Source organism: Magnolia sinica, chromosome 12 (assembly GCF_029962835.1).
Source record: "Magnolia sinica isolate HGM2019 chromosome 12, MsV1, whole genome shotgun sequence".
Taxonomy (NCBI): domain Eukaryota; kingdom Viridiplantae; phylum Streptophyta; class Magnoliopsida; order Magnoliales; family Magnoliaceae; genus Magnolia; species Magnolia sinica.
Window position 1 is genome coordinate 48,393,782 of NC_080584.1, and position 25,898 is coordinate 48,419,679.

Consider the following 25,898-nt stretch of genomic DNA (forward strand, 5'->3'; position numbering starts at 1 on the left):
AAGACTCTAGTTGATTTTCTATCGGCTAACCAACAACCACTAGGGGTCCTAATTTAAGGCCCTATATACACTCTCGATAGATGCTAGAGTAGGCTAAGAGGCTTTAAAATGGCTAAAGGAAGATAGGGGTGGAATGGATAGGGGCTTTCAAGCTCAGCCTCTTTCTTTCACTCACTCATTAACTTTCTCTCCCTTTGAAGATGGCTTCTTCTTAACTTTTATGGTGTGTTGGTGTACGTGAGAATGAGGAGAGGACGGGGTATTTATAGCCCATTAGGATGACACTTTGGTAAGTCTTAAGACCTTATGGGCAAATGTTGATGTGCAGACTTATGCTTATTGAGGAGAAAGAGGTGTCGCATGGCATTCTCTTATTGGTTAAAGGGAATGGCAAAGGTGTAAATAAGGAGAAGGGTTAGAGCATTTGGGCATCCAAGTACTCTGAACATAAATACATACCCAAATGCATTTTCTGGCTCGTTACTTGCTTAGTGTTGCTTTCCTACGGGTCTTTACTTCGGTTTTGGTCAGACAATGCAGTTTGTCTCACTGATTCCCAAAGGACTATGGTTTAAGTTTGAATTAGCTTCTAGAGGGCGCTAGAATGCTATTTCTATCTAGAGGTGTACACGAGTCAAGTCGAGCTTGGCACAGCTCAACTCGGCTCGGCCACTAGTTGACCCAGCTCGAACTCGGCTCGGCTCGGTCCTCGAGCTTGACTGGCCAGCTCGGCTCAGTTTGGTCAGCAACTCAGGCCGGTTCGAGCTGAGTTCGCCTGTGCAACATTTTCATAAATACATGGACTGCACCTTCAAATTCTCACTGTATGTAAAATAGTAGCAGCGGTTTTACAAGTATTTAATCAAACACCTTGTAGGCAACATCAAAATCAAGAAAAAATGATATTTGCTTCATATACATACCTTCCTTGCCACTTGCCACATACCTTCCTTCGTTGAGTCATTTCATCAAACACTTGGTGAGCAACATCAATATCAAAGTAACTGAGTTATCGAACTGGTTCGATCCGAGTTCGATTCAAGTTGGGGTTCAATTCCAGTCGAGTCGAGCTTGGGCAAGCTCGAACTTGGTTCAAAATTTTTTCGAGCTCAAAAAATCAGCTTGACTCGGCTCGAACTCAGTTTTGAACCAAGTCAAATCAAGCTTTTTCAAGTCGAGTCGAGCGAGCTAACCGAACTAACTCGGTTCGTGGACAGCCCTATTTCTATCTCTGGGGGCTTTTTGAATTTGATTTGAATATAGTTTGGATTTGGCTGGATTTAGCTGAATTTCAGGGCTTTGGTTTAAGCTTGGTTTGGCTCAGGCATTTGGCTAAAGTTTGGTTTTGACTTTGACTTTGGGTAGTATCTAAGATTTAGTTTAGGTTTTGGTGTCTAAGATTTAGTATAGGTTATGGAGTTTTAAGAAACATACAGGCTTCGTCAAGTTGCTAGCCTGAGTGGGGTGTCCAATATGCAACACCCATCCATTGTTGGCTGGTTCACATCAACGGTCGGGATGATGGGACCATGGGTGGAACTGGCACATCAGGACTGGATCTGTTTTTTTTTTTTTTTTTTTTAAATGAGTCTATTCATGTAAGTAATGGAACAGAGAGTTTGATAACCATCTTTAAACGTCCACATATAATGTGCGGACAGCTCTCAGCGAGCCTAGTTTTCATTGAACTTGCCATTTCTGTTGTCCAGTGTCTCTATTATGGTTGGTCTTTGTCGCAAGATCAGAGCCGTTCATTCAGTAGATGTAATACTAAAACCATTGATCAGTGAATTACAAGTAGATATCTTATGAGAAAAGGTTCATTATATTATATTGTGAAGATTAGTCAGGAGGCTATTTATGGTTAGTGACCTATTAGTGGCAGAGCCCGCAGGATGTATGGTTTGGATTGACAACATGAGCCACTGCTAAGATTATCATGGAATCTATGGTTATTGGCGGTTGGACGGATAATTTTCATCATCCAGATTGATGGACATGTGGGAGGGATCCATCTTTTCACAAAAGAAATAACCAATGCTTAAATAGATGTTATGGCCCAACAAATAGTACATGTGGGCCCACCTTATCACGGATCAAGATTGTTCATATGCTCGGCGTTGTTGGCCCCATGCCAGATGAGAGATACCAACGACCTCCGTGGTATGTTGACATTAGAGGTGGGCACAGGACAACCCGATCCGGCTAACTCGACTTGTCCGACTTGGTCCGATCCGACTCGACCCTAACCGAATGGGCGAGTTGGTCTAAACCGAGTAAGCATCACCCAATCCGAACTCAAACCGAGTCGAGTTCAAGATACTCAGTAACTCGATCCGACTCGAGCCGAAACTCGATCCGAAACCCGACTCGACCTGGCTCTCTAACCCTACCCCGACCCGATCCCAACCTCTCTCCCTCCCTCATCCTCCTCTTCCAAGCCCGGCAACCACCCACCACCATCACCCTCCTCTCTCTCCTCTCCACTCCCACCCTCCCTCATCCTCCTCTTCCTCTTCCCACCCACCACCATCACCCTCCTCTCTCTCTCTCCACTCCCTCCCTCCCTCATCTCTCAATCCGACTCAGTACTTCTGACCAGATCGTACTCAGTTCGAATCAGTCCAGGCCAGACCGAACTCGGATCAAGTTAGGCATGTTGGACTCGTTATCAAGTTTGGGTTAGGCCTATTTCAAAACCAGATCGAGTCTAGTCAACCCTAACTCGGTCGAACTCGACTCGATGCCCAGCTCTAGTTGACATCACCAGGTTCTATGTGGCCCACCATGATGTGTTATATCCACACTGTCCATCCATTTTGCAAGTTCATTTTTGGGTATGGGCCCAAGAATGAGATAGATCCAAACCTCAAATGGACCACACCACAAAGTAGGGATTGAGCGCCTACCATTGAAAACTTCTGGGGGCCACAGAAGTTCTAGATCAAGTTGATATCTGTATTTCCCCTTCATCGAGGTTTGTGTAACCTTATGAACAGGTTGGATGGCAAATAAGCATCATGGTGGGCCCTATGAATGTTTCAACGGCGGGCATCATTATCGTCTCAACCCGGTTCCTATCAATTCTTGAATTCTAGGATCATTCTCAAGTAGAGAAATAATGGGGCCGGCAGCCATGGTTGGATGATGCAGACTGTTGATGTGATGGGCCCCATCATGGATAGCAGGATTCCCCAAAAATCCAAGTACCCTTTAGAAGTGCCATTCTACCATTCCAAATTTAAAATAAAAAATAAATAAGAGTCTAGCATGGACTTCATCGAGGGATATCAAGGTTGGTAGCTGATCAGGTGGGTCTTGCAAGTTCAAAATAGATAGATAAAAATCACCAATGGTGTTGACCTACCTGCTTTCTGGCCAACGAACAACCGGGCCATGCACATCATTTCATTTTCTGTTTTCAAATCATCACAAAATCTCATTCACCAATATCTTTGTTATATAAATTTCAAGCTTTCAAGAATTTTCCAACAAACACACTCCCAATCTTTCCTTCATTTCTTGCTAAAATATACAAAACACAACAGCCTAAGGGCCTGTTTGGATGGTCTTCTGAAAAAAGGGTTTTTGAGCCTGTATTTCAGGTTGTTGGGATTTTAGCACCTATTTTGCTCAAGCGGATAGTGAAACAGGGGTTTGCAAAGTGCATCCAAACGCACATTAAAAACCCGATTTGGCTCTCAAACCCCTTTGAAGGTTGCATCCAAACGGGTCCTAAATTTCTACTACAACATTACATATAAAGACTAAGATTCACATGCAGTACCTTGGAACATTGGCAGGCTTATAGAGGAAAGGTCTCACTGTGTGAGAATAACCTGATGGAAGGTTGTAATTGAACTTGATTCCTGAGCTGCCGTTCCCCTGCCGGGTGCAGCGATCATGGAAGCTACTGATGGGCCTTGCAAGGCACGCATCCCACCGGTTGCTTTCGGGCATTGTCTCTGCTACTGTGTATATCCCTTTCGCATCCGTGAAGGCCTGATAGTTGAGGACCTCCATGGATTTTGTTATGCAAAGAACGGCTACCTCTGCACCTGCACACAGCAATGAAAAAAAACACAATCACAACCATTGGATGGTTTTGCAGCAGTACTTAAGTCTATGTAGCCCGCAACATGATATTGTATGTGGGTCCTTGGATGGCAAATCACTCGCTGAAAATTCCACTTATGATGAGATGAACTGAATCTTTTATTTAACATGTTGCGTATTTATAAGCACATATATGGCCTATATATTGGCATGCTACATCTTTTAGAAATGATTACTATATATAGAAATTGAGTTTTAACCAGGTTCATCTAACCTATAGCACAAACTAATCAGTTAAGGGAAGAATAATAAAGACCACCAGCATGGGCTGCAAGAATGTTCTTCCCATTTGACTGGGACTTAAAACCACAGGTATGGGGCCCACAGAACAGTCAGCACAGATATTGGGAATGAATCCGGATCCTCTGCTTGCCACAAACAGGGATTTCCTGTTTTCCTGCATCATGATTGGTCCACGTCATCACTGCACTGCTGCATTAAATGCAGTCTGTGATGATGTGGCCCAATCACATTGCAACAAACAGGAATTTCCTGTTTGTAGCAAGCAGAGGATCCAGACTCATTGGGAACACGGCTTCCGTGGAACTCCAGATCCACAGTGGATCCCTGTGGTGCCCATAGTGATTGACCATACATCCATGCCATCCATCCATCTTGACAGCTCATTGTAGGGCATGATCCCAAAAAAGCAGATCCAAATCGCAGGTGGACCACACCACAGGAAACAATGGGATCGAATGATTGAATACCCACCATTAAAAACTTCTTGTGGGCCACCAGAATGCTTATTTGCCATCCAACTTGCTGATTTGGTCACAAAGACCAGGATGAAGGGACCACACAAATATCAGCTTGATCCAAAACTTGTGGTCCACAAGAAGTTTTTAATGGTTAATCACCACTATTTCCTGTAGTGTGGTCCACCTGAGATTTGGATCTGCTTCATTTTTGGGACCATGCCCTACAATGAGCTGTCAAAACGGATGGACAGCGTGGATGTAAGACATACATCACGGTATGCCCAACAGTCAGGGATTCACCAAAGCCGCGTCCAAATATTGCAGCCAACTACAGGTATCAGTGGAGCCTACAATTTAATTGGTTGGCATCTCCAGGCCTCTTGACTTTGGGGCCTTGAGTCTGAATTGTACGAGCCGTGGAGCCCACCTTTTACCTGTTTGCATCAAACAGCTTTTCCCATCCCAGAAGTTCAGTACTACTGGGGAATCCCAACCCTCCCAAACTCCATATTTCCACGAGGAAACCCTTTCCACAAACCCTTCCTCCTCACCAAACTTCAAACCTTTGTCTTGACACAGCTGATTCATTATTTTCCCCTCTTGCACACCCTTCCACAAGAAATCCCTCTAAAACCTTTCCTAACTCCTTACGACAATCATACAGAAGAAGGTGCCATTAAATAGATCGGAATGTTCAACAAAGCCAACTCACACAAACAACAAAATGAAATAGATCAGCATTTTAGACACTTTCTTTTTCAGCGGACATGTGTTTGTTCTTCAGGTGGTTGCACTAAAACTTTCTGTTGATGCCATCCTACAAAAAGTTTTGACTCTCCGTTGGACATTTTGGCCCGAAGAGAAGAAGATCCATCAATATGGAAAAAGATTCACATGAAAAGACACCATCAGTCTCCAAAATCCATTTTCTTTACTCAACTTGCACCTTTCTAACCTACCCTAAAGACCCACTAGACTCGAGTGTTTCCTGTTCCGTTAAAGCCTTGCCAAAGATCAAATACAAAACCAGCTCTCCTCTTCCAAACAATCACAACAACCGATCTCTTCCTTGTAACAAATCTGGCAAGGTTTGATTGTTGTGATGCGAAATCTTTCCTTGTCCTTTTGCACACTGTGAAGTATCCAGCCAGAGTATTTTTGTTCTTCAAAAAGTTTCAATTATGTGTTTTGATGCCATCCAACAAAAAACTTAAACTCTAGGAGTGGGATTTGCAATCCATGGTCTGGCTAGAAGAGAAGAAGGTCAGATTAATACGAAAAGGCAACATCTGTCTTCAAAACCCATACTCCGTTGAAAGCTTGCACTTTTTTCCCAACCAACACCAAAAGCCCCATTTTTGTTTCCTGTTCAAACGCGTTCCAAAGACCAAATCTGAAACCACCTTTCCTTTTCAAAACAGCACCAACAAGCACGCTTCCTAGTAACCAGGAAATGTTCCAATAAATGGCACAAAATGCCTATACTCTCCACCAATGCGTAAGTGGTTCAATATAAGATGTGTTATATATATACATCAAGAGGCTGTTTTGTGCACTTAAATGAGAACCGTTGGATCCTGGCAACAATCGAGATTAAAATAGCCTTTGAACATTCGAAGCCTGCCTTGACTGACGTACATATCGGAAGCTGAGTGCGAGAAAGACTCTGCAACACGGCTGGAATTGAAGATAGGGTTTGACACCATGCAAGAATCGAAGTAAGGCTTTGACAACACACACGAATCTCACGGCTGGAATTGGAGATAAGAGTTTGACACCACGCAAGAATCAAAGTTAGGCTTTGACAACACGAATCGGAGCTCAGTTAAATTAGAAGCATGCACGTCAGCTCTCTCTCTCTCTCTCTCAGAAGCATGCACGTCAGCTCTCTCTCTCTCTCTCTCTCTCTCTCTCTCTCTCTCTCTCTCTCTCTCTCTCTCTCAATTTGGGGATTTTAGGGCTTTCAAATTCGAATGTGACATTTCATTTGAGGAATTAGGGATTTTAGGGCTTCCAGATTCTAATGTGATCCCCCGTTTGGGCATTTTAGGTCTTCCATATTCAAACGCGGTCCCCCATTTGGGGATTTGAGTTGTTTGCCAATGTAAATTGAAATTTTCTTTGATGATTGATTTAGGATTATATTCGTATTGTGATAGAATAGTTTTTTTCTCATCTAGCCCAACAATTTTCAAATTCAAATGTGGTATTTCATTTGAGGATTTAGGGATTTAAGGGCTTCCATATTCGAATGTGATCCCCCATTTGGGGATTTGAGTTGTCTGCCGTTGTAAATTGAAAATTTCTCCAATGATTGATTTAGGATTATGTTCGTCTTGTGATAGAATATTTTTCCCATCTAGCCCAACAATCTACAATGGCGGACAACTCAAAAAATCCGAAATTGAGAGTTTTTTTTTTTTTTTTTTTTTTGTCTTCAATGGTTTGGCTTCCGCTTTGGAACTTCTCTTGTGGTTTGATGCATTTTTATATTCGGTTTTGAAATTTACATATATAATATGATGGCCCCCACAGCTTGATTGTTGCCCCCTTTTTTATATAAGTTAAAACTTCACTTTCAACAAGTTGATTCCTTATTGTTGTCTGATTCTTTTGCTATTGCTAAGTAGTTTTTTTAAAAAAATGTCTGATTTATTTGTTCAATTTTAGAATTTTTTTTTATTATTATGTTTGCTCGTATAGGGGAGGTTTTATTACTTAGTTGAAAACGAGTGTGAATGGAGATAATCCTCATAATGCACATGACGCAAGTACATCTATTGCCAAAAATGGATATTTTTCAAATATAGAAGAATGCGAAAGTCAATGGTAGTAGAAACATTCTCCTCATTGAAGGAAACATACAATTTCTAGCGGAATTTAGTATTCATAGTCACTCATGCAAATATGACAGGACAAATAAAGTGAATGGCGAAGTGGATTGCAACATAAAGCATAAAGTGATTTACAAAAGATTCATATGTGCAAAAGAGGGAAAGACAGATGAGAAGATACTAAGGTAAAATAAATAAATAAATAAATAAATAAATAAAAAGGGAGACGAAGTGAAGCATATGAACTTATGTAGTTGAAACGTTCATTGAGGAGCATATCCATGACCTAGTGACCCCTCATAAAAAGCATTGTTGAAGTCACATCATTAGATGACGAAAGTGATGAAACGATTGAGAGACAACTTTACAACCTAAACAATGACAGTGCTTGAAGTAAAATTATACGGGTATGAAAACATCGGATATACTGAACAAAGATATAAGAAATTATAAGAGAGAAAAGGCAAGAAACTAAGAGTCATGACACACAATTGTTATATAAACATTTTTTTGAAATTGAAGAATTGCAACCCACGTTTGCTTATAAAGTAAAGGTTGACGATGATAATAAATGAACGCAATGTTTGTTTGGCTAATTCAATTGCACGCAAATTATATAATCATTTTAGTGATGTTATCAATCATATTTGATACAATGTATAACACAACATAAGATGATATTTACATTATTCACATAAGTAAATCTCCATGGTCAGTCCATTACACTTGGTATGGTTTCTTACAAAATGAAACCACCGAGTCATTTATTTAATTATTTGAGTCATGGACGAGCTATACAAGGGGAGCCTCCAAAAGCATTCATAACCGATTAAAATCTAGATATGGCCAAAGTCATAATTATTGTTTTCACAAATATTTCTAATCGTTATTATATATGAGCGCTATCACACATCGGGAAGAATTTAATGGTCATTTCAACGACTGTATATGAGATTCTAAAACGATAGAAGAGCTCAAAGATTCTTAGGAGAGGGTCACTAGAGAAAATGATTTACGGGATAATGAATGGTTGGCTTTGATATATGATATCCACCATAAATGGATACTTGCATTTGTAAGGCACATCATTGCATACGTTTAACAGTCAATATAGTAAAAACATGAATTCCTTCTTTCATTCGATTTAACAGTCAACAAGTAAATTTCAAAGTGAATTACACTTTGAGACATACTTATGAAAGAAGAAATTCATGCTTTCACTACACTAATTGCTAGACATACCTACAAAGAAGATGTGTCTTACAAATATATCTACTTATTTATGACGGATATCATATATCGAGACAAACCATTCATTGTCCTGTAAACCATTTCCTCTTGTAATCTTCTCCCACGAATCTTCAAACTCTCCAGACATTTCATAATTTCATATATAGTCGTTGAAATTGCCGCTAAATTCTTCTCAATGTGCAATAGCGCATAACTTTAAATGCACCTTTTACATTATGTCATATATAGTATTTGGAAAAACAATAGCCAAGGCCTTAGCCATAGCTAGATCTTGATCGGTAATGATCATTTGAAGAGGCTCCCCTTGCATAGCTCGTTATTACTACTCAAATAACCAAATAAATTACTCAATGTTTCATTTTTTAAGAAATCACACTCAAGTGCGGTGGACTGACCATGGTGATTTACTCCCATAAATGATGCAAATATCATCTCATATTGGTTGGTGTTATACATTGTATCAAATATGATAACATCATCACAATGATTGTATAATTTACGTGCAATTGAATCAGTCCAAAAACAATGCATCAACTTGTTATCATCGTCGACCTTTTCTTCATATGCAAATGTGAATAGTAATTCTTTCATTTTCTTTAAAATGGTCATATAATAATTGTGCGCCGTGGCCCTTAGATTCTTGTCTCTTGTCTCTCTCATAATTTCTCGTATCCTGTTCAATGTATCTGATATTTTCGTATTCATCCAATTCTACTCCAAGCACTTTCATTGTTTGGGCCGTCTTTATGTTGACAACATTAAAGTTGTCTCAATTCTTTATGTGACTTCAACGCATGCTTTTTATGAGAGGTCTCTACTTCATAACTATGCTCCTCAATTAACTTTTGAATTATGTAAGTTAATGTTAATTTTTGTGAAGTGATGGTCATGACTCATGAGCATGACAACCATCCTGTGTTGCACTTTGTCTCCTTTTTACTTCACCTTGTATCTTCCCATCTATGTCTTCATCTCTCGCACATACGAATCTTTTCCAAATCACCTTATGCTTTACATTACAATCCGGTATGTCATCTACCTTATTTTTCTTTCATGAGTGACCGTGTATACCAAATCCTGCACATCGTACATATTCATTATAGAAATCGTATGCTTTCTTCAATGAGAAGAATGTGATTTCCCCTACCATTGGCTTTCGGCATTCTTTTACATTTGCAAAATATTTTTTTCTGACAATAAATGTGCTTGTATCATGTGCATTACCAGGATTATCTCCATCCGCACTCATTTTCGATTTAGTAATAAAACATCATTTATATCAGCAAACACAATAATAATAATAATAATAATAATAATAATAATAAAATCTTAAATTGAACAAATAAAACATTTTTAGAATTTTTCAACAACAACAGAAGAACCAGGCAACTATAAGAAGTCAACTTGTAAATTTGAGTATCGAGGTTGTCCAATTTTGGGACCGCCTGCATTTTAACCTGTTGGAAGAGAAGTTTCGACTAAAGATTAAAAAATAGGTGGAACAACAATAATTAAATTGTAGGGCCTACCAAATTATGTATGTAATTCCAAAACCAAACATAAAAATGCATCAAACCACGAGAAATTCCAAAGCAAAAGCCAAATCATCAGAGACCAGGAGACCAAAAAATTTTCCAATTTCGAGATGCAAGCTATCTTCCATTGTAGATTGTGAGGCCATATGTGAAAAGAACATTCTATCATGATACAAACAAAACCCTAAATCAATTATCAAAGAATTCTTCAATTTACAATGGTAGGCAGCTCAAATCCCCAAATGGGGGACACCACATTTGAATCTAGAAGACCTAAAATCCTTAAATCCCCAAATAGGGGACCAAATTCGAATCCGAAAGCCTAAAATCCCCAAATTGGCATTGAGATTGAGAGAGAGAGAGAGAGAGAGAGAGAGAGAGAGAGAGAGAGACCTAACGTTCGTGCGTCTATTTCAACCCGAGCTCCAATTTGTGCATGCTGTCAAACCCTAGCTTAGATTTGTGTGTGATGACAAACCATATCTCTAATTCCAGCTGTGACAGCCCTGAGCTCCTTTTGTTTTAGTGAGAAGCCCCTTCATTGAGAGTGCAGAGAGGGAGGAAGACGGATTTCAAAGAGAGCAGAGAGGAGTCTGAGAGTTTCGAGTTTCCCGCGTGAGAGTGGGAGAGAGAGAGAGAGAGAGAGAGAGAGAGAGAGAGAGAGAGTGGAAGGTATTCCATAACGATGGCCATAATGGCTACCACCGTTACCTTTACGATATGGGTCGTAACAGCTATTACGGCCTTGTGACGGCCGTTACAGTCACTTTTTTTTAAAAAGCAAAAAGCCAAAAAAAAAAAAAAAAACATGTATCTACCCTGTAACGTTGAAAAAAAAAAAAAAAAAAAACATGCATTTGCGCCGTAACAAACCATTATGGGCTATTACGACCTTTACATGGGACGTAACGGGCCATTAATGGTGGTTACAGGTCATTTTTTCCATAACAGTTGTTACCACTGTTACAATTGCCACCATTACCTTTACGGCTCTATAACGTCCTTTATGGCACAACATGTTATAGTCGAGAGAGAGAGAGAGAGAGAGAGAGAGGAGTTGTGTAAGTCTCTCTCACACACGGCTTTCAAAACACACTCGACGATTGAGGGACGCTTCACACACTCGAAGGTTGTTTTGATCTCAATCGTTGCCAAGATCCAACAATTATCATTCAAGTGCGCAAAAAACCTCTAGCGCACTAATGCGCGGGTGAGAGAGAGATGGGGCTTAGTTACTTGTTAGTCCCTAACGACTAACTTGTATTATTAATAACAAAGAGATGAAGAGTCTGTTGTAGCACTCCACATGACTACACATAACTACATACATCTATCGATGATGTGTTTGGGCGCCTGATACCCCTGGACATGATTGTATAAGAAACTAATTTATATGTGCAATTCTTGTAATCTTTTATTTTACTTTTATTTTATTTTTAAAATTTTAATTTTAATTTTATTTTTTATTTTTTGCATTGCATAAGAAACTAATTTATATGTGCAATTCTTGTAATCTTTTATTTTATTTTATTTTTCATTTTTTTGCATTGCATAAGAAACTAAGGAATGATCCACAAAGCAAAGCTCTGAGGGAGCACCACAAGCAACCAATCAGGGCAATATATGTTTCTTTAAAACCAAACTTTCTTAAAAACTAGAAGAAGAAGAAGAAGAAACAACACACATCAAGCTTGTTCCTATAAAACCTATCACAAGCTAAACCTTACATACCACACATAAAGATAACTTTTTCATTGGTGAAACACTACTTCAACCCAATGGAAAGCTACATAGAAAATTTATCTTCTAGAGAAAATTTATCTTCTAGCAAATTTTAGAATTAGTAATTCTGTTTAGACTTTGTTGAAGCACGAAGCAAGAAACCACAATAAGACTGGTACACTTCTCCAACTTGAGTGTAGTCTTTACCAAAATCCTTGCCTAAGATGGTAACCCCACAAAATATGGAAACTCAATTTATAGCTACTTGAAAACAGCCTCCCTCAGACCAAAATTTCCAAACGCTTTGACACTCACCACCTTTGGTTTGTTCTTTTGATGCAACCAAGCCATGCATATGAAAGAAGACCAAAAGTAGGTCCAACTTAGTCACGTATGTAACAAAATAGGCCCTAGGTACCATTCATATGGACTGTGAGCCCTCGAACGGGCATCAATGTACATCCATTTATATGTGTGCTTGCTCATTAGTGTTTATATAACAACCATAAAGCATTCTACTGTTACATGGTTGTCTATAGAGACTCTTAAGCATAGGATATTTAACTAGTTGATATGATTTGGACTTTTTAAGGTATTACTTTGATATATCACATACCCACCTCTGCAGCTGAGCTGGTTCGTGTAACCGCTCTCTGAGGGTATGTCCATTTACATATGAATGCTTGCTAATTAGTGTTTATATACTGACCGTACAACATTATAGTGTTACATGCATGGTATAGAAAAACGGTTATGTAACGACTGTTGTGTAACGGTAATGGTCGGATTTTTTATTTTTTTTTGAAAGATAACAAGATATATATTAAAGAGAGAAAAAGTACAAAAACAGGAGCAAATTTCTGCCGAGGAGGCGGAAAGAAACTAAACTCCTAGAAAAAGAAAATCAAAATCCTTTAAAACATCTACTTGAACAGCCCATTCTATCAACTACCGCTTTGCTTTGGAAGCTACCACTTATGCAGGATTAGAGACATTCCTAAAGCATCTACCGTTTCTTTCTTCCAAAACGGACCACCAAATTGCAACAATCGCCATTCTCAAAATTTGTGTTTTTTTTTTTTTTCTATTCTAATCCCATGCCAAGCTTTCAGAAGGAGGTCCACTGATTCCGATAGACACCAATTGATACTGAAACAAGAAGTAAAATCTACCCAAATGCTAGCAATAAGAGGACAATGAACGAGAAGGTGATCAACCGATTCATCTTCCCCCATGCAACATAAACAGATATTAGTTAAGACCATCCCTCGTTTCCTCAAATTGTCAATCGTGGGATATGTTATGCATTATGGGGCTGTAATGCCCATTATGGGGCCTTTACATTTTCTTCCTTGAAAAGAAACTCGAGTCTTTGACCATTACCGTTCGACCCATGTCGTAATGCCCATAAGGCTGGCTGTTACTGCTGTTGAATACCTTGGTTACATGATCGTGTATAAAGACTCCCAAGCACAATCTATGGAATGTGATTCGGACTTTTTAAGGTATTACCTCTGATATATCACACAACCAGCTTTGTAGCTGAGTTGGTCAACTGCTCCCCAAGGGTATGAACCAGGATCCTGCATCCTACCAAAAGACACCTATATATATATTAGTCAATTGTTTCTTTAGTGTGTATATATCCACTGTACAATGGAAAACACAACCATATGATTGTGTATAAAACGGTTCAGTTGTATCATAACTGTATCAGAGCCCTCACAGTTGCATGATGCTAGGGTGAATAGGGTGACTGGGAAAGGGTCAAAAAAAGGGCTGCACCAGTCCATTTCGGCCTATACAGGTTGTATCGCCACCAAAACGGGGGTGATATGGCCGATAAACCTGATATGGCCAATACGGCCATAAATGCCTTCTTCTGTGTTTTTTTAATCTTTTTCTCTCATTTTTACACTTTTTCTTTCTTCGTTTCAAAACTAGAAGCAGATTAAAAATCTTATTAGACTATATCTAGGCCCACTTTGGGAATCAACACAAGATTTGAGTGGGATTTAACGAATAAACATGTGAGGGGGCAATATAATCCTTACATAGGGGCCGGCTTATCTAATTTTCAGGCATCAAGAAATGTTTCGAGCATGGATGATTCCCATAAGAGATTCCCATAATGGATCATAGGGGAAATTTGGTAAAACAGGTAAACCATCACTTCTTTTTCATTTTTTTCGTCTCCTTTTTTGTTGTGTTTCAATGAAATGGGCCATAATCCCCAAATCATGTTGATTAGCCCTAATTGGTTGACTTTCGGCAGGTCAAGCCAACAGAGAATATTTTTATCAGACAATGGTATGATACACCATTGAATACATGTTAAAAATACAAACTATGATAGATTCTAGTGTTTTACATTTTAACCTATTTTCTCAACAATTTTTCAAGATTTTTTTTTTGGGGGGGAAAGGCATATACAAACCCATAACGTGTCATTTTTGGGTTTGATCAACATGCCCGCCAATACCGTTGTTCAAAACCTTGGTTAGTGATATATTTCTTTTCTTAGATGTTTTCTAGAGAAAATATAGGAAAAGGGTCACTTATGTGGAACAATCGGATAGTTTCTTACTTTTCCTTAAGTATGTGGCCGGTAGGTTTCATTCTAAGCTTTTGGGCATTGAATAGTGATTTATGTACGCCTTTCCAAAAAAGAATAGTGATTTACGTACTCATGGACATAAAAGAGCCATGGGATGAACTTGAAGAGGTAGATTGAAGGTTATTGAAAAAGAGGTAGCTTGATTATTGAAGTGCGTTACAATTTAGCCCTAATGATGCAATGTGCTAAAAATCCCTACTAGTGGATGTCATTGGGCTGGGTGGAGCCTTTCCATATACTTATACAATGATTTTGGTTTTATCCTCATTTTGTTGCATCTTTAAGAGGAATTAGATCTACATATCGTTGTTTACAGATTTTTGTCGTTTTCATTCCAATTCTTCTAATTGCTGCATCATCTTCACTTTACTTATTCTTCATCAGATATCAGATTCATGTCTTCTTGGGCTTTACAAAACTCCCATGCCAATAAGAAACATCACTGGCTCATCTAATCAAATGGCATTGAACGTTTCACATAAATTCATCATCTGAGGACAATCACTGAAGATATCCAACATTTTCGTTTCCTTTTCTCTAGAAAGAACCTACACATTCTAAAAGATAGAATACTCAATGTAAGAAACCTTGCACTCAGCCCAAAAATCTTGAACCGATAAAATTTCACTATATATCTTGACCTGATCAAGAAATAGTCCTAACACTTGGAACTGAAAAAGAATGCTTACCAAGAAACTGCTAATGAAGCTGCCAACAATAGTTGAACAATTCGTTGCAAATAAAAAGATGAACCCACTAATTTATGTAACTCCACTCCAAAATGTGGTGGACCTCGCACATCGATTTCATGACCCCTATGATGGAGATGGCTTTGCATCGAATATGCTTCAAAACATACCTTGACTAAAGTCTCTACATTCATGTGGCTTTAGTTGCTTGATACCCAAAAGCACTACAAAAGCACTATGAAATACTTGCCTTGAACATCCACATGCATAAACTCGGAGACCTTACTTTAGACTGCCTCTCTCCAACAGCCTCACCTCCCAACCACCTCACTTTTTGACAATCCCACCTTCGAATCGATTTGCTATGAAACCAACTACTGGAAATTTCATGTACCGAGAAAATACTGCATATTGTTCAATGCTGTGATTGACTAGGAAACCAGAAACCCGATATAGACACACATCCACACGCATACCACATCAAACACAGAGATGCTAGAACATGATTCACTGAGAATATCCCCAAAAGAGCACAGAAACCAATCAACAGGATGCACTTTCCTTTAAGCCCACTGTTTATTAGGATAAAAGAAAAACATCACACACTGAGCTTCTCTCTATAAAACCTCTCTTCCACCACAATTAACATATGAAACCTCTAAACAAGGAGAACTTTTTCTACCAATGTAAAATATTACATTCACCCAATGAAAAGCTACCTCTAATTTCTATTCTAGCTAATTCTAAAAATAGTAATCCTACTTGGGCTTTACTGAAGTCCATGGAAAGAAACCCTAATATGATTAGTCCACCAATTCTCCAACTTATCGTAGTCAAAATGGAATTCCTTACCTATGAAGGGAACTTCATGTAATATGGCAATTCAGTTTCTAGTAATTTTCCAACTGTGCCAAGCACAACTGGCCGCAGGTCGTCTACATCAAACGGCCCACCTAATGCATGTCTCGGACATATGCCAGGTTATTAAATGTGGCAATGAGAAGATGTGCAGCTAAAGGGCTTGGTAAAACCTCCAACACAATGGTATATAAATCACAAGAACATTGATCACATCATGATATTCAATCCTGAGTCCATCACACAATATCATTCACAACATAATTATCATTCAAAGCCATCAAACCCCAAAATCACATCCAAAATTCCCAAAATAACAAAACCAGAATCTATCAACCAAAACCTTGAATTCTAACAAAAACCCAACATTGATCACAACTCACTCAGACCAAAATCCCACATGAAAAAATCAAAATTACAGCACCAAAGTCTCAAATACTAGCCTAAAAAACATTGATTACAACTCAAAAAAGAGAAACCCTCTGAGAAAACAAACAAAAATGATAGAATTACAAACTCAAATTCTAACAAAAGCCCATGAATTATTATAGCTAAAAAATAAAATCCCTCAACGAAATTAACGAAAAAAATAAATTAATAATAATAAATAGCATAAAAATCTCGATTTCTAGTAAAGAACCGATGACACAATACATCGCAGAAAGAAAAGTAATTTAAAAAATGAAAGAAACAGAATTAAAATATAGTCCTAGCAAAAACCCCTTTTTCTTTTTTCTGTTTTCTTTTTCTTTTCTTCTTCTTCTTCTTCTTCTTCTTCTTCTTCTTTTTGAAAAAAACCGTGAGTCATTACAACTCAGAAGGAGAAATCCAAACCATAACACCAACCAAAATCTCAAATTCTAACACAACCCCATTAAAAAAATCAACAACAAAAACAAAATCTCAGTATTGAAATCTAGAATTAACAAAAACCCATGACTAATTACAACTCATAAAGAAAAACCCATTACAGAAATTAATGAAAAAATAAATATTAGTATTGAAAATGATGGATTTTGGCCTTCTGTTTTTTGATACCTTCAAGGGCATGATCTTCAGGTCCTATGTATGAATCTCCACATACATCACAAACCACTCTCCCATGGATTTCACCTGTCCATGCCGATGCACGTGATAACAAGAGAAATAGAGAGAGGCCCACCACCACAATCATCATCGTTGTTGATGTCTTCTGCAACTCCATCTCGGCGTCTGATATGACTCTTTTTCTGGAAGTTTTTGGAACTGGTGTTGTTATACAATGCTCGAGCCGAGAACTTCCACAGGAGGGCGAATCGTGTTACCCGGGTAACACTGTAGTGGGTGTTTCCCTGACCGTGGGGCCCACTCTGATGTATGTGTTGTATATCCACGCCGTCCATCAGTTATTCCAGATCATTTTATGGTTTGGAACTGAAAATGAAGTAAATCCAAATCTCAAGTGGACCACAGCGCAGGAAAGAGTGTTCATCAAATGCCTACCGTTAAAAACTTCTTACAGCCCAACTTTATATTTATTTATCATCATCTTGTTTATAGTTTATAGGGTCGCTTAGACCTATACGAACGGAAAATATAAATATCAGCTCGATCCAAAACTTTTGCACCCCACTGGAAGTTTTTAATGGTTAACAACCCATATTTTTATTCTTGTTGCTCTTGGCTATTGTTACAAAAGCCCGTGAAAGCCCGATAGAGTGGGTTGAGTACCATGGATGGTTTTTTATAATGTATTTGGAGATCTAAGAGATATATACTAAGAGAATTTTACAATAGTACAGCTGAAGCATATCAAGTGATGAGACCATATCTATTAAGCGGTTAATTGAAGAATGATCGTGTAGAAGTAGCTACAAGACTGATGACAAGAGTATAAGGAAAGAATGTCATATGTAGCGTGACATGATTATAGTAATCAGATCTAGATGACAAGGATAAATATATAAGTAACTGAGGAATTCAGTAGGAATATTTTATTTCATGTCAAACCTACAGTCAATACACTATTCTGCCAGCAAATTACATTTCCTAAGGGCCCGTTTGGCCGGGTGGATTGGGAGGGATTGAATGGTATTAGGGTGGATGGCATGGATTTCTAGGTAATGATGATGTTGTCAGTGGATTGTTTGGAGATCCATGGGATTGCAATATCCCTAGATTGCTATATCCAATCTGTTTGGCGCGCCCGGCCAATCCTGGGATTAAACCTTCTCATCCCTTCCAATCCCTCAAACCAAACACATCCCAGGCAAATTTGAAAGGATTAGGTTGGATTGGATGGGATTTAAAGGTAATGATGGTGTTGTCAGTGGATTGTCTTAAGATCCATGGGATTGGGATCAGATCACCGACTCTGTTTGGCACGCCAGGCCAATCCCAGGATTTGACTTTCAATCCCTTACAATACCATCCAAGCCCTTCCAATCCGACCGGCCAAACGGGCCCTAAGGGTCTATTTGGGCGGTGGGATTAGAAGGGATTAGGTGGGATGGGATTCATCTGGTCCTGTGCCAATTCCACTCCATGTTTGGCAAGAATGGAAAAGCTTGGAATTACATTAAATAGAATTGCATTGGGTCCCGTGCCAATTTCACTCAATGTTAGCAAGTTGTTGTAGGTCCCACCATGATGTGTGGGCTATATCCACATCGTCCACCTATTTATCGAGATTATTTTAGAGAATGGGCCAAAAAATCAGGTAAATATAATGCTCAAGTGGACCCCACCATAGAAAGCAATGGGGATTGAATACTTACCGTTGAAAACTTCTTTGGGGCCACACAAGTTTTGGATCTACCTCATTTTTAGGCTCATGTCATAAAATGAGGTCACAAAACAAATGAACAGTTTAGATATAATACATGTGTGTTATTCTCAGTAATTTCAAATGATGGTGGGTATATCCATTCAATGTACCACCATATTTTCAACAAAGGAGAGCATTAATCTTATCCCATGGCAACTGGGGACAATCCTTGCCATGGGTAATAATTATGTTTTTTTGAATCTCATCCCACCTAATCCCTTCTAATACCACTGCCCAAATAGACCCTAATGTAATCCTTTACTTTTCCCCTACTTCAACAATGGTTGATTAAGTCATCATGTCTCCCATTTTAAGTCAGACTAATTAGAAACTAGCCGGATATCTAAATATCCTTTCAACCACATATTGTGATAAGCCATTAAGTGATTTGTGAAAGGATAATGAGTCGTTTGGCACTGTGGATTTTGGAGGGATTTGAGAGAATTTGAGGAGATTTCAAATCCCTTAATATGTTTGGCACTATAAAGTAGTTGGGGATTTCAAATCTAAGAGATTTCAAATCTCTTTAAAGAGGGGATTTGAAATCCAAGGAGAAAGCTTGGATTACATATAAAATCCTTCCAAGAGTTGCCTGTATAATACATGTGTCACTAGTCTACTAATGTATTGGGCACATGGCCCCCTGATGATATCCCAAAACAATTAGATTATCAACTGCATTACCATAATTACTTTAATATGATAATCTATGCCATCCAAACATTGTCAATATAAATCAGCTGTTAAAAATCATTAGCTAGTCACTCAAATGTGATCCTATGCTAATGGCCCATCCAAGACTTAGAATTTCATTGTTTTCGGGCAAAGTATATATTTTAATGAGCTTATTACAACCATTGTGTCAAAATATTACATAAATATACTAATTAGAGATATTAAAGTTGATTTAGTAATTAAAATCAAACCCCTATAAATATACTATGCATAGTTACTTTTAAATTATAGGGGATTCTGAAGCCAGGGTGCCAAACACAATGGGAGGATTCCAAATCTGAAGGGTTTCAAGTCCAAGGGGTTCCAAATCCAAGGGTTCTTAATCCATGCTCCCAAATAGACCCTAAGTGTTAGCCATTATGAATGGATTATTTTGCCTTATGTGTATAAACCCAAGGACATGTTCTTCCAATAGTAATTTAGTTTTATATTTCTCAAATGAATAAAAATGGACAATGTGAATGCTGGAAAAAAGGACTATGGGGGTCAAGGGCGTTCACGTGTTCCTATCATTGGACCGGTTATGGTTGTACGTGCTGAGCATAGGCATGTATGATAGAATAATAGATATAAGACTAAACACACATGAAATTTTTATATGATAGGATCCATGAATTTGGCAAGTCACAAAGCATGCGTTTGATGAATATTTAACATGTAATGCGTGGTGATTTGGACTACCACTGGCCTAAATAAGATAGGATCCAAGATTTTGATAAGTCACAGAACTATAAGCTAGTAGAGGACCTAATGTATGCTAATGCATGAGCTAGGCTACCATGAGTCATAGGTGAGACAGGATCTAGTATTCCAGCAACTCCCAAAGTAGACACCCATGGGCTAGCTAGTGAAGAGGGGTTGAGAAGGGAAGTAATTATGTCATGAATGTTGCTCTCACATCACGTGCACCCCACTCGTTTCTATTGGCACGGAACCAAAGGGTGTGAAAGATTCACTTTGGCTTGATGATTGTTTTCATTGGTTGTAATACATTCCCCAAGGTTAACAAAATTGCTCGTCTAAGCACTTGAGGAGTCATCACTAGCCAAAAGAAATGCTTCATAATCCACGGTCAAGTAAAATCTATAGAATAGCCTGGAGAGCGGGAAATCCAAAGAGTTCTCGACTCGAGTGACTCCTGAATTGATTTGCACTGTGGATTTTAGGTAAGGGCCTCGATTACGGAAAATGAATGAATTAAGCAAAATTTTTCCACTCGTATAAAGTATGTCTTTACTTTTGCCCAGTTGTACATTTCAAAAAGGGATTCAAGTAACTTCCAACAGACTAAGAAAACAAAAGTATTTATTATATTGGCCAATAATGGCCTAAGTAAACAGAGAAAGAAGTTAAAGCAAAACAAATGTATGAATCAAACAAAAAATGAAGAGAGAAAAGAAATAGTCGCAACGCTAAACTTTTAGTTGTCCCTTTAAACCATTATTTATGATATAGAGGATCCTTAAAAGGAGCAAATGTAAAGCATACTCAAAATGGCGTCTGGACAGAGCCTATTAGTAATAGCACATGTAAATAAAAAAGAAAGTAATGCAAGGGCATGCAAGAACTTTAGATTCATCAGAGAATGCGGAAGGGAATAGGGAGTAGCCCTCAGCTAAGTATTGGCTATTGATCTCTCTCGTTTAAGATGATAGAAAGAGAGGAGAGGCGAGGAGTGAGTTGGGGAAGGCTTGGAGGAAGACTGGGACCAACTCTTTCCTTCCTATTTTCTTTAGAACTCCCTGTCTATGAGAGAGCTCGCCCTCTCTTTGTTAGCCAAGTTCCCTTCTTTTGAGCACAGGCTCTCCTTTTATAAGCGTTTTAGAGATGGACATGTAAATGTCTGTCGTAGGTTCAGACCTCTCAAACCAAGCATCCAGTGTTGTTGGTTCGGAGGAAAGTTTGGGCTTGACAAAAGTGTTGAGGCTGTGATTGGTCTAACACATCAAAAGACCGTGCCTCGGATCTTGGCGGTGGGTTTTAATTGAAACTAGGCAAGGGGTGGCCGATTCCGATCAAAATTGGCCAAGGGATGGCCGTTTTTATTAGAACTAGCCAAGTGGTGGCCATTTTTGTCAAAACCGATGTGCGTGGCCCAATCTAGTTCGTTAGTTGTTTACCTACATTGTTGTTACCCATGTGAATGTTCTAAACAAGGTCCAGAGAAGTCAAAAGTCAAAGTTTAACTATGGTCTAATAGTGGGGAGTTTACAGACAAAACAAAACAAAAAAAAGATATGATTTTATTAATTTTTGAATGTATAGCTCCATTATAATTAACAAAGTATCAAACAATAAGAGAAATAAATAAACGAGATAAATACCTAACCAATTTATCGGAATAGACGATCGAGGTGAGTGGTCTGTAAGATGTGATCGAATAGGTATGATTGTCCAAGTAACAACTCAGTTTATCAAGATCTGACAACTTAAGGTTATGGACATTTAATCTACTCTTATGGTACTGTAGTGATAGCTATCAAACAGTAGCGATCTATGCTAGAACTAGGTTAGGCGATGTTAAGGTAAAAGATGATAAATGTAAGGTAAGTCAAAAAGTAGATAGATGTATTTAACATATGGCCTCGAGCTCTTCTTCGCATGCTCCTTTTATAGCTCGTCGAGGTGGCTAAGCTCTCGTTGGGTTTCTTTACTGATCATGGATCTTCCGTGTTCACGGCTTGATTGGTGATGTTCATGGGCCGCTATAGTATTCGAGATTAATCGGGAAAGCCTTTAGAGTTGATCCAGGATCTCAAATCTTCCCCTAAAGTTGATCCAGGATCTCAAATCGATCATGGCCATTCATCTATATGACTTTATCAAACCACATTCTGCATTTAACCTTGAGTCATGTTCTTTGATGGTTTTGAGTGATGGAAAGGGTAGGGGCGCACACTAGTCGGTTCGGTCCGATTTTGGGGTGAAACCGGAGCCGAACCGTTCCTAACGGTTCCCTGAATCTTGGAACCGGAACCGGACCGTTAGCATCTTAGAACTAAACCGGAACCGGACCGTGAAGAACGGTTCGGGCCCGGATCGGATCCACGGTTCTGGGCTTTTAAAATTTTAGCCCAATTAGTTGATTTGAAAAAAAAAAAAAAGAAAAAAGAAAAAAAGAAGATGAAATAGAAGAAAAAGAATATTATGCTCCAATCATCACAAAAAGGTCAACCCAAGGTGGAAGAGAAAGGGTTACCACATGCACCACCCTGGAATGAGGACCAATGTCACATTTCTCTTAGTAATTATCTATTTTCAGGCCACAACAGCAAAAAAAAAGGCTAGGATCTTGCAGCCTGGGAGATTTTAGCAAACTTCAGTCTAGTTCCCACAGTCCACAGATACGAAAAAAAAACAAGGGAAAAAGAATGTTTTGTATGCCCTGCAAACACACACCCAAAAAGGAAAAATTCCGCCATCATATCACAAACCCGCCTTGATTGTTGAGTTCTTCAACATGATGATGATGCCAGAACGGATGTAGATTGTAGAACCCTTCTGAAGATCTATCAGCTTCTTGTATGCCCTGTAATCACACTCAAAAAATAAGACAGGGACTATGTCCATAACAGTGGGATATTCAACTTTTAGAAATAAATGGTCATGGATGTACTTGGATGCACAAGTGAAGTGTGAATGAGGAAATGACAGAAGTTAATGTTGTTTCACAACCATAAATAACATTTAGCTTCTTGTATGCCCTGCAATCAAACTAACATTTAGCTTGACTATAACTTAAAAAGTAAATGTAATTGCAATTTGGATTCCAGAAACTCAATATGAATGGCATATAACTGAATTTTGAAGACTACTTCCTCATGAATACTAGCAAACATTGCTAACTTTCCATTTCCTCATGATTTAGACAGAGCATTTGCAATTCAAGTTACATGGGTATCCAAAAGCAGATAGAGAAAATTACAATTTGGTTGTTTGCTTTTTAATAAGAAGTCACTTGGGGATTTTTTAATTTTTTTAATACAAAAATGGAGCCTAGCCATGTGTGGCCCAATTAACAAAAAGATCCCTCAAGTTGCACAAATGACTTAACATCAACGGTGAGAAACTCTAGTAAGATTGACCATTCGCAATTAAGAAGCAACAAAGAAGATTACTTACTCTTCTCCACGTACTAACGATTGAATTGTATCCATTCACCTACTCATGCTCCTTAGATTTGAAGGTCTGTGCAGCTGGGTTTTGTTAAGCCTATTGAATGAAATTTCAGATTTTGCAGCTGTATTGGTAGTATGATATTGTTCCAAAACATTGTTCTGTGTCTGAACATGGAAACACACTCCAATTATTTCAACTAAGCTTCCTGATTTCCATAAGGTTCCTGTCAGTTGGAAGTTGTTTGCCACATGAATGGTTAGGATTACATTGTTGCTTGCCACATGGGTGCAACATGTCCATTCATGAGCAATGTTTTAAAAGTCAAGTCGGATCACAAAATAGCAAGAGGATTGAAAATGTAAATCACAAATCATAAAATCATAAGATTTTTATAATCTTTTGCAAATATAGAAAAATCTGAAATCATATTTATACAAACTGAAATCATATTAAATTATAGAAAATCTGAGCTTCTTATGATCAAATCAACTAACTAAACCAACCACTATCATAAAAATTCATCTATCAGCCATCATACAGTGCCATTAACAATTTCTGCTTTTAGGCAACTGTCTTCAAGGAATGAATCTAGACTGTCCATAGTTACAAACTTACGACCTATGGGATGCCCTAAAAGAATCACACCAGTCAGATGATCCTATCCACCTGAAAAGTAGCCGTCTATTTTTTTATGACCATCTTTTATCTGAGTTGTATGCCATGGATGGATGGTTAAGATCATCTGTTGAAAGTGATTCGTTAGAATCATAAGCAATCCATTATAAGGGAGCTTTTGATTTTTTGGACGTGCTGTTTCCAGGCATGCCCTTGAATCATTTCTACCAAAGAGATAAGTGGACTCTCTAGCACTGAACTGTACCTGTACATTACACATTAATACGTTGCTAAAAAAGCACCAAACTTATTCCATTACGAATCTCTTTTCTCATTAATACATATGATTAGTACATGATTTATTACTAGCCTTGACTAATATGTTTATTAGAATAGAAAGGCCTAATCACAATAGCCTTTCATCTCAAAATTAATGCACTACTGAAACTTAAGAGCAGTTAAAATCAGAACTTTGTACTTAGGCTTAAAAAGTGTTGAAGAATAGACAATCCATACAAAGTAAGACAGTTAGTTCAAGACATACAGGTATGATAGAGGGAGACCAGCCAAGAAGTTAACTGATCCAGTAAATTGGTTGCTCTGCAGGTCACTGACAGAATTAACCATGGATCGTTAATGGTATCAACTCACATTGCAATAAAAAAATTGGATAGATTGAAGAAACTTAGCAGAAATTGTAAATTGCACTGTGTGCTCATATTAGTCTTTCCAAATGTATAAACCTGGGCAAATCTCAACCAAATAGAGAAAAGATCATCTAATAATTAACACCAGGACAAACTGTAGAGTCATCTGATTTGCATGACCATTCCTTCAAAACTAAGAAATGTCTTTGAAAACTATCAAACCTCACCAAGATTATATGACCACGATGCAACTAGCAGTTTAGAATCTGCCTGAAACATGTCACAATTAAACAACTAACAAACCTCACCTTTTTCACCAATCCTACTCTTCCAACAGTCCATAGAAGTTTACCACAAAGGTGAAAAAGGTGGAATAAACTTTAGATAAAATTAAACAACTTCAACATATCAACAGATTAGATGTTAAAGAAGATTGTTGGTAATGTATACATAAATTTTCAGTTCTGACAAGTGGGACCATGCTTTAGAAATCCATTCTTACCCTAATTTTCTAATATACCAGTAAAAGAAGAAAGAAACTTCAACAAACCAACAATAACAACAATCCTATTAAAACACATTAACACCCAACAAACAGTAAATGCTCAATAAACATGAAAAGACCATGAAAACACAAAGCAGAAGGAAACCAA

The 25,898-nt window shown here is 38.3% G+C and overlaps 1 protein-coding gene across 1 annotated transcript; it reads right to left on the reverse strand.

Moving 5' to 3' along the window:
• Nucleotides 1–3,442: 3,442 nt before the first annotated feature.
• Nucleotides 3,443–17,580, reverse strand: LOC131221332 (uncharacterized). Its single transcript, XM_058216550.1, has 2 exons — nt 17,362–17,580; nt 3,443–4,058 (listed from the first exon to the last, which is right to left on the reverse strand). The coding sequence occupies exons 1-2, from the start codon at nt 17,525–17,527 to the stop codon at nt 3,775–3,777; spliced, it is 450 nt and encodes a 149-aa protein (XP_058072533.1). The 5' UTR covers nt 17,528–17,580; the 3' UTR covers nt 3,443–3,774.
• Between the last annotated feature and the right edge of the window lie 8,318 nt (nt 17,581–25,898).